The 12,305-nt window shown below is 32.2% G+C and overlaps 1 protein-coding gene across 1 annotated transcript; it reads left to right on the top strand.

Annotated features, from left to right (window-relative positions):
• Nucleotides 1-35: 35 nt before the first annotated feature.
• On the top strand, nt 36-11,424 carry LOC110901271 (lysosomal Pro-X carboxypeptidase). The gene is made up of 9 exons (XM_022148110.2): nt 36-379; nt 707-893; nt 6,425-6,558; nt 7,926-8,038; nt 9,726-9,948; nt 10,057-10,212; nt 10,279-10,358; nt 10,443-10,492; nt 11,135-11,424. The coding sequence occupies exons 1-9, from the start codon at nt 50-52 to the stop codon at nt 11,251-11,253; spliced, it is 1,392 nt and encodes a 463-aa protein (XP_022003802.2). The 5' UTR covers nt 36-49; the 3' UTR covers nt 11,254-11,424.
• The last annotated feature ends 881 nt before the right edge of the window (nt 11,425-12,305 follow it).

The raw sequence follows: 12,305 nt of genomic DNA on the forward strand, positions 1-12,305 counted from the left end.
GATTTCGGAAATGAGCCGGACACCACTTCTGAATTTAGCCTTGATCTCCATGTTCATCGGAACATCTGTTACCGCGACACATACAAATAGACCGCGATTAAGCATTCTGACCGAAAAGCCAGACTATGTGCCCCTTACTCCTGATTTTGTATTCTATAACTATACACAAACCCTTGACCATTTCAACTACAAGCCCGAAAGTTACATGACGTTCCAACAACGATATATAGTAAATTCCAAATATTGGGGCGGGTCCAACACGAGTTCACCAATCTTTGTTTATATGGGCGCCGAAGCAGATGTTACTTTCCAAGTGTCCGTTAGTGGATTTTTTGAGATTCTAGCTTCGCAGTTCCATGGTCTCTTGGTGTACATAGAGGTAAGTCTTTAGAGAGGATTTCATAAAATCATTGTAGGTATTTTTTACGTGTAATATACGTATGAGACCCTCGGGTTATACTGGTTAACCTCACCAAGAGAAGCATATTAGAGACAGTGGCGGACCCAACAATTATATGCTGGGGGTGCATATGAATGGTTCAAGCATATTTTCAAGGGGTGCGCCCGCCCACCTAGACAGACACTTAGGTCCGCCCCTGATTAGAGAAGAAAAATGGGTTGGTTGAATAGTGGGTAAATACCATAACAAATAATTTTTCTTTTTGATTAAAAAAGTTGGATTAAAAAATATCTAACTAATTTGCAGCATCGATACTATGGGACATCAATGCCATTTGGATCCAAAGAGGAAGCATATAAGGATTCCAATAATCTTGGATTCTTTAGCTCGGAACAAGCTTTAGCAGACTATGCTCAAATAATTCTTAATCTTAAGCAAAATTTATCTGCAACACATTGTCCTGTTATAGTTGTTGGAGGATCCTACGGTGGAAGTAAGTTCTATTTATGGGTGTATACATGTTTATTTAAGTTAACCAAGCTCAAGTTCGGCTAGTTTCTTATCTAAAACTCGAGTTTGACTTATGAGTAGTTTTTTAAGCTCGAGCTTGGCTTTACTTTACTCGCCCGGTTATTATATGTTAGTTATTTTATTATAGACACACATAATACATAACTTTATATATATATGGTAACCGTATCCTACATAATCAAAAACACCTACATTCACTCCTTTTTCCTTAAATATCAGAAAGAATTAATGACCAAAATCTAAATCGGAAGCCTCTTTGTTTTATATAAGATTCAAGGCGTGATGTTTTACGTTTAGAAGAACTGTAATCAGATTCATGGCGTGGTGTTTTAAACATCTGGATAAATTGACTATGATTCAAGTCATAGTTTTTATCTGGATTCCAGAAAACATTGTATTGTGATTACATCCATGGTGTTTTAACATATGGACAATCAATACAAAACATTCCCAGATTTTAAAACACCATGACTATGATTCAAGTCATAGTGTTTTATCTGGAGACATTGTTCATGACGTGGTGTTTTAAACATCTGGAGACATTGTTCATGGCGTGGGGTTTTAAACACCTGAAGACATTGACTATGATTCAAGTCATGGTGTTTTATCTGGAATCCAAAAAACATTGTATTGTGATTACATCGATGGTGTATTAACATCTGGACAATCAATACAAAACATTCCCAGATTTTAAAACACCATGACTATGATTCAAGTCATGGTGTTTTATCTGGAGACATTGTTCATAGCGTGGTGTTTTAAACATCTGAAGACATTGTTCATGGCGTGGTGTTTTAAACATCTGGAGACATTGACTATGATTCAAGGCATGGTGTTTTATCTGGAATCCAAAAAACATTGTATTGCAATTTAAAGATGATGAAAGAAGATATGAACAATATATGATTAAAAGATGTTGCGATTAAAAGATGATGAAGAAGATAAAACAATCAGATGTATAAAATCGTAAAAACAAATATGTTTCCTAAAATTTCTCCTAAAATAGTTAACACATGATCTCATTTCCTTTAATTGACTTTAACTACTATTAGGAGTAAATTACATTATTACCCTTATTCATTAATATAATTGATGGACACATGTCAACACCAGATTATTTCTTATACTTCTCACAATTTGGGCACTTTTTACAGGATCCTTTACCTACATATATATATATATATATATATATATATAGGGGAAGGTTCATTTGAGAAGAAATTTAATGTGAGAATAAAAAGAAGAAAGGGCATATTAGTAAAATGCTATTTCATTTATAACTCATATCATTAATTTTTCTCTCTTTAATTAATTAGTCAACTAATTACTAATTATCCTACTTATAATCTACAAAACCTACACATATCAAAATTTTCCTACATATACCCTACACAATATAGAATTTTATCCTACACAGTCGAAATTTATCCTACACACCTTGAAATATATCCTACACAACTCATGATTTATCCTACACAACTAGTAATTTATTCTACACTTTAAATTAAGTTGTTTTTTTAATTTGAAAAAAGTATATATATTTTGAAAAGGAGTTACAAATTTAATTTAGCTAGTTATTAAATGGGAAGAATACACATTAATGATTTAGTAAGTTTACCAATATACCCTTATATTAAAATTAAATACAAATATTAAATGAAGTAAAATGAACCATTCTTATTGGTTGGAACTTCTTCTTTTTTCTTCTTACAAAAAAATTCTTCTCATTTGAACCTTCCACTATATATATATATATATATATATATATATATATATATATATATATATATATATATATATATAGGGCAAGGATAAATTGAAAACCCATTCGAGTTGAAGAAACCCTGAAAACCCATTAATAACCATTGATTAGAAGAGATGGATGGTTGTGATGTGTTTGGGTATTATCTCTCTTACTTTTTATTATATTAATCATTAAATAGTACATGTAAGGGTAAAATGGGGATGGAGAGTTACAAATGTATGCTTGGGAGGATGCAGGTGCATCTGACTTCTGACTTCCCTTTGATGTAACACATAATTCAAATACATATTAAAAAAAAAGAAAAGAAAAAAGTTCTGACAAATCCCCCTTTCTCGTGCATCTTTTTATTATTAAAAAAACACTATAATTTGTATATCACCCTAAGATCCATTCATGAGATGATGGCTTCTTTTTAATTCATGTATAACATTTTACAAAAAAAAAAGTACAAAAAAAACGTTACATTTTCTGTATAAATTCAAAAAATGTAAACACCCAGAAAACAAGAAAAATGCTTCTTTTTTTTTAACCATTTAAAGGATATCCACATACATAAAAGTGTAACACGTTTTCTTTTCTTTCTCCTCCGACACAAAGTGTTATATTACATCACATTGTTACAAAAGTCGTTCTCCTACTAAAAGATGTTACATGTTGGTACGTACACTACAATTTTTACATGATCAATTTTACGTCACATATGTAACACTTTTTTTGTAACACAAAAAATGTAACACTTTGTTTCTGTAACATACACTTTATTTTTACAATAATCTGGAAAAACAATTGACAACACACTTTATTTTTACAATAATATAAAAAAGTGTAACAATTCACTTTATTTTCTGTAACGGGCATTATTTCTATAACACAAAAAAATGAAAATGTAACAGACATTTTTGCTTTGATTGATTGTTACATTTCTAACACACAAAAAAAAATGTAACCACACACTTTGTTTCTGTAACAGTCACTTTATTTTTACAATAATCTGGAAAAAATGTAACAACACACTTTATTTTTACAACAATCTAAAAAAGTGTAACAATGCACTTTATTTTCAGTAACATACATTATTTATGTAACACGAAAAAATGTAACATGCATATTTTCTTTGATTGTTACATTTCGAAACTAAGACGCAAAGAATTGTTATGATAATTGTTAAATCAAAAATAAACTTCATTAACAATAATCCAACATAAGTAATGTAACTAGCAATGTTACAAGATTTATATAAAAAATATAACTTCATTAACAAGAATCTAATAACAACAGATTTTTTAGATTCAATCATCATAACAATAAACAAGAAGGTAACTTACATTTTAATCCAATACATAAGAACTTAAAATCAAATTGTTTCCATTTTTCAAATCTGAAAACAAATATTTACACAAAAAAGTTGATAAAATCGGTAATAAAAAACAACATATCCAGAAAATAAGAAATTATAAACATTCATCTTCTTGAACAAAAAAATAAAAAAAAAGTTGTAGATCTACAAAACACAAAAAAATAAGATATGCAAAACAAAAAAATTTGCAAATCTGAAAAAAAAAACTGAAAACAAACATACTTATGGATCTTGAGGATCTTTTAGATCTTGAACACGTCATCTGAAACATCATCTTCAACATTGAACATCTTTAGCCGGATCTTGAGCATCTTTTAGATCTGGTAGCATCTTTTCGGAGCATCTTCAATCGAAGCATCTGGAGCATCGTCAAACGTCATCTGAAGCATCATCTTTTTTATTCGAAACATCTTTTTGAACCGAAACCACCGACCACCTCGACACCGTTTTGTTGAGATTTTGTTGATACAATCATGGTATTTGATAAAATGCTATTAGATCTAAAGAAGAAATTGAGGTGAAAAAGCATGAGGTCTCTCTCTTTCCGATTTTCACTGCCTCCCCCTCTCTCTGATCTTCTCTCTCTAATATTTATCTCTCTAAGCATCTCTAGATTTTTACAACGACTGTTTCTTTTATGTTATTGTGGGTTTTTATGATATGGTGACTGAGATTCAATCTTTTAAAAAGGGAAATTGAAAATGAAAAATAACTAAAAGAAATACATGCATTTAATGCAAAAGTGAGAGAGTTGAAAAGGCCCCTGCACATCTTTCAGTCAATGGGTAAAATGTCAAATTTACCCTTGACTTCATCTTTGTGTACAAGTGATGTGGTCGAATCCTAGCCACACATGTGAGTTTCCTGGATTTTTTTAACTAGGATGGGTTTTCTCATTTTATATATGTATATATATATATTCATTATACTAAAAGAAAATTTTGTTATTTATACAAGATTATAGATAGCAGACTCATTTAGACATGCGAGTCTAGTAAGGTTTAGTATCCATTGTGGTTTTATTTATTTTTTTCACTTCATATCACTATTAGATCATATAGTAATTGTCACACCTTACTGACACATCATCATACCACTTTCATTCACTTTTTTTTTTACTAAGACCACCCGTAGTGGGACGTGATTTTTTTAAAAAAATTGAAAAAAAACGCCCCAAAACGCCCCTCTCCCCACTACACCCGGCGTTAGCCGGCGTTATAATTCAAAAAGTTGCAAGCCGGCGTTTTAATTAAAACGCTAAATTGGATGTGCAATAATGGATGTGGCCAGTGGGAGAATTCCAAGTGTAAAGGTGCCATTTCTTTTTTTTTTCTCTATAAAAAATAATTGTTTATTGATTGGAAAGGGCGTTATTGGCATAATGCCCCATTACGCCACTTTTGCTATAATGCCCCATGCTGACTTGGATGCCACGTGTCGGATAATGCCCCATGGTGGGGGCGTTATTTTGTTCCACCACTACACATGGTCTAACCCTTTCTATGGTTTCGCTAGTTTTCACCTCACCCCCCCCTCTCCCCTCACATCATTTTTTAATCGTTACCGATTTATTTAAATCTTGTTTTTTTATATAAACTAGCTTACTTAAATAATTAAATCAATAAATGCAATTATTTAAAAAAAATAACAATAAATGCTAAAATACAATTACTAGCTCATTCGTTTTTTATTCTGTACTTAATTAAATATCAATTTTTATATGTCCTACTAATTAATTAAATAGTTAATAATAATAAGTAATATAATATGTTTAGTTTATAAACTTTTAAGGTTTACTAAATTCAATTTAACCTTGGGTTAAATTGTCAAATAATCTAGAGTTTGTTTTGAAAATATACAAAAGATTATCTTCTTTTTCTTCTCAAAACCCAAATCATCACCAAACCTCCATCTTCTCATGTTTAAAAATAAATAAATAAAAAATTAAAGGTGCAATTAAAAAAAATGGTAGGGTCCCACCTTCTTCTCCCTTTCACGACGTGGCCAGCCCAACCCCACCCCTTTCACGCCCCACCCAGAAGTGTTCCACGCTGGCCACCATTCTAGATTTCCTGGTGGCAGGAGCGTTAGTCGGTAGTGAATGATCTTAGGCTCGTTAAAACTCATCTTGATTCGAGCTTTAGTGGTTAATTATAAATAGCACGTGATTTAATTCTAAATTTTCACCAAAGTATTTTTTATTGATATCATTGTACCTTATACATGCGGTTATTAGACCAAAATATGCAACAAGCATGTTCATGCAAAATTTCAAATCGAATATTAATAAAAAAGGAAATTTGTTTCTTTTTCAGAACTATCAAATAAAATGGTCATATTTTAAAAGTAATTTATTTGTTTTTGTGTATAGTGTTAGCCTCATGGTTTCGTTTGAAGTATCCACACATCGCTTATGGTGCATTGGCAGCATCTGCCCCAATTCTCTATTTCAAAGATCTCACTCCTGAAAACGGATATGCCCGTGTGGTTTCTAATGATTTCAATGTAAGTCTGTCTTTGTTACACTAACTTCATGGACCAATCAAAAGCCGACATCTAACAGCCACTTGTTATTTTTTTGAACGACCAACAAATCAATCCCGAGTACTCTCGGAACACCCACTGGACAAACGGAGTACTCCGAGAGTAACCCGAGTCGTCCACGACCACTTCCGGGGAAAATCCGGTAACCCCCCCGCCCGTAGGCATGACGGTGAAATTACCGGTAAAACCCGTTTGGCTCAAGAATCGAACCCAAACCTGCTTGGGTCTCCTATCATTGTCCACCAGTGACTCACTCTTTTTTTTTGCACCAAATGAGAATCAAACTTGAGTCTTCATAAAAGAACTTAAATCCTCCTACCAATTGAGCTAGAGGTCATTGGCTAGCCACTTGTTATTATACATCAGCTTTAGCTTAAATAAAGAATGGATGGATGTGTAAAAAAGAGGCTTCGTGGAGTGGTAAACTTGTTTAACTTAAAAGACTATGTCGAGATATTATATCACTTTTAGTCTTTTTAACCACAAGACTGAGGACATTAAACTTTTGTATTTTGGACTTAAGTGATTAAAACCACTAAAACACAGAACTTAAAAAGTAATTTACTCTTATTACTATATATACAAAAGGAAGATGGGGTAATAGTGTCAGGCAGTTGTCTGACACTTCCCTGTTAGTCATGCCAATTTATGATTATATCCCCAATTTAAAATTATGATTTTCCCCCCGGTTCCAAATTACTATTTAAACGTAGGTTAAAACAAAATTATGGTTTTTCCACCAGCTCAAAATTACGATTTTGCCTTTGGAGAATGGTGCCAGGCAGCTGCCTAACACTTCCCTGTTGGTCCTGCCAATTTACAATTTTATCCCCAGTTTAAAATTACGATTTCGCTCCCAGTTCAAAATTACGATTTTGCCCATAGCTCAAAACAAAATTATGGTTTTGCCCCCAACTCAAATTTACGATTTTGCCCTCACTTCAAAATTACAATTTTGCCCCCAATTCAAAATAAAAATATGGTTGTGCCCCCAGTTCAAAATTTCGATTTTGCCCCCAATTCAATGTAGTTTTTATTCGTGGCAAGTAGATGTCTAGCACTCGCTCATTGGTCCTGACAAATTAATGTTTTTCCCCTAAATCAAAATACAGGTTTGCCATCGTTTTAGTTTTTTTTAGCAAAACTATGGTAGTGTTTTGGTTTAATTGGTTGACTAAATGTAATTTTTATTGAGATCGTGTTAAAAGTAGTATGTACAAGTAACCGAAACACAAATGTATATTTTATAAAACTAAGAAATATTCGACTTAGCACTCCGCAATACGTACATGGCATAACACTAGTTGTTGATACAATGTTTAATGCAGAGTACAAGTGAAACTTGCTACAAAACCATTAAAGATTCTTGGGGCGAAATTGATAGGGTTGCTGCTCAGCCAAATGGGCTTTCGACCCTTTCTCAAATATTCAACACTTGCTTGTAAGTTACTACATCCTTAAATAGTTACATAATGTATGTTTAGGGACTTCTCTTAATTTGACATATGTATTAAAACTGTCATACATACCAATATCAAAAGATATATCTTTTATCGTTTTGTTAAGTTTAACCAACTATTTTTAGAAGATAACAACCTTAAGAATAAGACTATCTGCTATTGTTTATGTTATGGTTTTACAAGTTTTTAATGTATCTTAATTATTTTTTAATTATTATCAATACTAATTGAATTAGAAAAATGAGTAAACTACAATTTTATCCCCTGGGGTTAGAGCCAATTGGCACTCTGACCCCCTATCAGGAAAATTTTGCTCTCTGACCCCCCGACTAATGGAAAACTCTGCAATATTACCCCCTGCTGTCAAATAACTTAACAGTTCTGTTAAATGGTATGTTAAATGACTATATTACCCTTTTATATTACCCCCTATGCTTTGTTTTAAGCAAACGTATTACCCCCGGTGTTAAATGACTATATTATCATTTCTTATTACCCCTGACTATATTACCCTTTTATATTACCCCATATGCTTTGTTTTAAGCAAACGTATTACCCCCCGGTGTTAAATGACTATATTATCCTTTCTTATTACCCTCTATGCTTTCTTGTAAGATAGAGAGAGGGTTGGGGTAATACAGTTTCTTACAAGAAAGCATAGGGGATAATAAGAAAGGATAATATAGTCATTTAACACCGGGGGTAATACGTTTGCTTACAACAAAGCATAGGGGGTAATATAGTCATTTAATGTACCATTTAACAGAACTGTTAAGTTATTTGACAGCAGGGGGTAATATTGCAGAGTTTTCCATTAGTCAGGGGGCCAGAGAGCAGAATTTTCCTGGTAGGGGTCAGAGTGCCAATTTGGTCCTTCCTTTCCCATCTACATTTGGCACAAACCCCCCAAACAATTCACCCTCATCACGAGCGTGACATAGTCATTTAACACCGGGGGTAATACGTTTGCTTACAACAAAGCATAGGTGGTAATATAGTCATTTAACGTACCATTTAACAGAACTGTTAAGTTATTTTGACAGCAGAGGGTAATATTGCAGAGTTTTCCATTAGTCAGGGGGTCAGAGAGCAGAATTTTCCCGGTAGAGGGTCAAAGTGCCAATTGGCTCTAACTCTAGAAAAATAATTAATTTTCCTTATGAAATTTTATTTTTAAAAACTAACATAATTAGTAATGGATAGCCTCCAATTTGATGCTTTCTATTTATAATATTTACTTTGAAAATACCAACCATAACAACTGGTCCTTCCTTTCCCATCTACATTTGGCACAAACCCCCCCCAAACAATTCACCCTCTTCACGAGCGTGACATACAACCCCCCCCCCCCCCCCCCCCCCCCCCCCCCCCCCGCGGGCCACCACTCTTTTTTCATTGGAGATATGATGTTGGATCACTACCATTGTGGCGGAGGCGTGATCCGATACATAACACATGTATTTATATGTTGACACTTCATCAAAGATAGTTTTGAGGTTTTTTGTATAGATCGTACCTTTTTAGTTAAAAAAAACAAGATACACATCAATTTATCAAAGGTTATCATGGTTTTCACATACATGGTCCTTTCAACAATCTTTGTATATTTCCTAAATTTGTAGTTATGTTTTATCTCAATTTTAATTCTTATATTTATTTTTCCCAAAGGCCATTGAACACGTCACAAGAGCTCAAAGACAATTTGGAGCATCGATATAAATATATGGCTCAGTATAACGAAGATAATTCCTTACTTACGTTCTGCAATGCAACTAATAATAATGAATACGTTCTCAATAAGGTTATGGCGGGATACAACGCCGTGTATGGGCAATTATGTAATCGAGTTTCATCATACAGTCGAAGCAAGGATTTCGGATGGGACTGGCAGGTAGATAGATTGATTGACATTTATATTGAAAAGAGTCACTACTCTGCATACATTAGTAAGTTATGTTTGTATAATGTAACATGCTATATGCAAATATGTTTTATGTAGTCATGCACCGAAATGGTAATGCCAATGGGGCGTGGTGAAAATGATACGATGTTTCAAGCGAAGCCGTTCGATATGGTTAACTATACAAAAGAATGTGAGCAAGTGTTTGGTGTTACACCAAGACCTTATTGGGCACCAATAGAGTTTGGAGGGCATGTAAGTTAACCTATTATTTTCTTTATTGGTCATCCTCTAGAAATTATATGTTTATATCTTTGGCAGGATATTAAAAATGTGTTGAACAAATTTGCAAGTAACATCATATTTTCCAATGGGTTACGAGATCCGTATAGCTCTGGCGGGTAAGAAACACAACTTTGTTAATACATTTATAGTGTTACAAAATTATTTGTCATGAATAAAATTGTCTTTCTTTTAAATGACAGAGTTCTTGAAAATATATCGAACTCTATAGTTGCTATATATACACAAGAAGGTATGCAAGAACCACAAACATAGTTGATATAATTTCAATCACTTGAAACCCATTATAATTTCATATATACCCTTACAAAGTTGAAAATTTTCATGTATACCCAACAAAAACGAAAAATATCATATGTGCTCTTACAAAATAGTTAAAAATATCAAATATACCAAATTTATAAAGAACAATTTGATAAATAATCATTTTCCCTTACTTTTTTAACTTCGAGTTTTCATATATACTCATCTTTTAATTCTTATTTCATGTAACACATTTTAAGCTTAAATTCAAATTTACCTATTTTTATTATTATTTTTTAGTTTTTTTCCCATAAACAATAGTATTTTTATATATAATATTTAAGCTAAATAAATCAAGCTAGAAATGAGTTAATATAATATTTGATGTTAAAAGATCATATATATGAGATTTTAAAGTTTTAGAAAAATAAGGGTAAAGTGTCATTTTATTAAATTGTTTCTAATGAATTTCATATATACGATATTTCAACTATTTTATAAGGGTATATATGATATTTATAATTTTGCAAGGGTATATAGATATTTTGCAAGTTTGTTGGAGTATGTGTGAAATTACCCTTTATTTATTAATTATTAACTATTAATTATATGTTTGTGTGGAAATGATTAGGTCATCATTGTTGGGATATGCACACTCCAATGGATAGTGACCCAGAATGGTTGATTGCACAACGAATGGCAGAGATCAAAGTCATTGAAGGATGGCTAGCAACATACCCACATCCTTAATATCAATGTTAAAATAATAAATTATATGGTGATAATCTATTGTTTTCATTAACATTCACCATTTATTGACCAAAGTTATTATCAAGATCACAACATGTTACATGTTACTCAAATACCATAGTGAGAGGTGGCTTCGTGTTTTAAGCGTATAGTACATTCTAAAATTTTATCCTTTTTACGCAACTATTAAACTTTACTATTTAATATCTATTTAAAAGAAACGGTGATTTATCAATCGGATCAATCTATATAATGAAAACAAGATGATGTAATTTTGACCCCTTTACATATAAATGGAACTGACTGAACCCGTAAGGTTGAGACCGGTTTCAAATCCATTTCGTTTAAACCGGTTTAAATCAAACGAAACTAACAAAAAACGGCCAGAACTAGTTGATAACTAGAACAAGTTTGGAACCGAACTAATCTTTTTTAACTTGAAAACCAGTTTGTAACCGGAACTAAATCTAGCAAAATCAGTTTTTGACTATTGTTAACCGAAAGTCCAGGGTTGTAAATGAACCGAACGAACACAAACAAGGCCATGCTCGTGTTCGTTCGTTAAGGAAATGCAGATGTTCGTGAACACATGGCGAAAAAAGTTAATGTTTTTGTTCGTTTGTTAAGGAATTTTAGTTGTTCGCGAACAATTCATGAACACTATTCACTAACACAAGCGAACATTAAACTTGAAACTAAAAAAACACCATTTACCTTAAACATCGGACACAAGTAGTCAAATACAACTATTAAATGATAAATCAAGAATTCAAGACGCAAGAAATCTACTACAAGTACCATACAATAAATAAAGTTTAGCTAAATTAAGACTTAATTATCCAAAATTACTTAGACATATTCCAAAAAAATGTCTTCTTCCTATGTTTAGATAAGAGTTTACAATTTATTATTTTTTTGATATAATTATTAACTAGTGAAATATTAAGAAACACTAAAAATTTGTAACATATTCACCTAAACAAACATATTACCGAATGTTCATGAATGAACGAAATCTTTGTTTATGTTTGTTCATTTAATTAATTGAACAA

The sequence above is a fragment of the Helianthus annuus genome, chromosome 13 (genome assembly GCF_002127325.2).
Source record: "Helianthus annuus cultivar XRQ/B chromosome 13, HanXRQr2.0-SUNRISE, whole genome shotgun sequence".
NCBI classification, from domain to species: domain Eukaryota; kingdom Viridiplantae; phylum Streptophyta; class Magnoliopsida; order Asterales; family Asteraceae; genus Helianthus; species Helianthus annuus.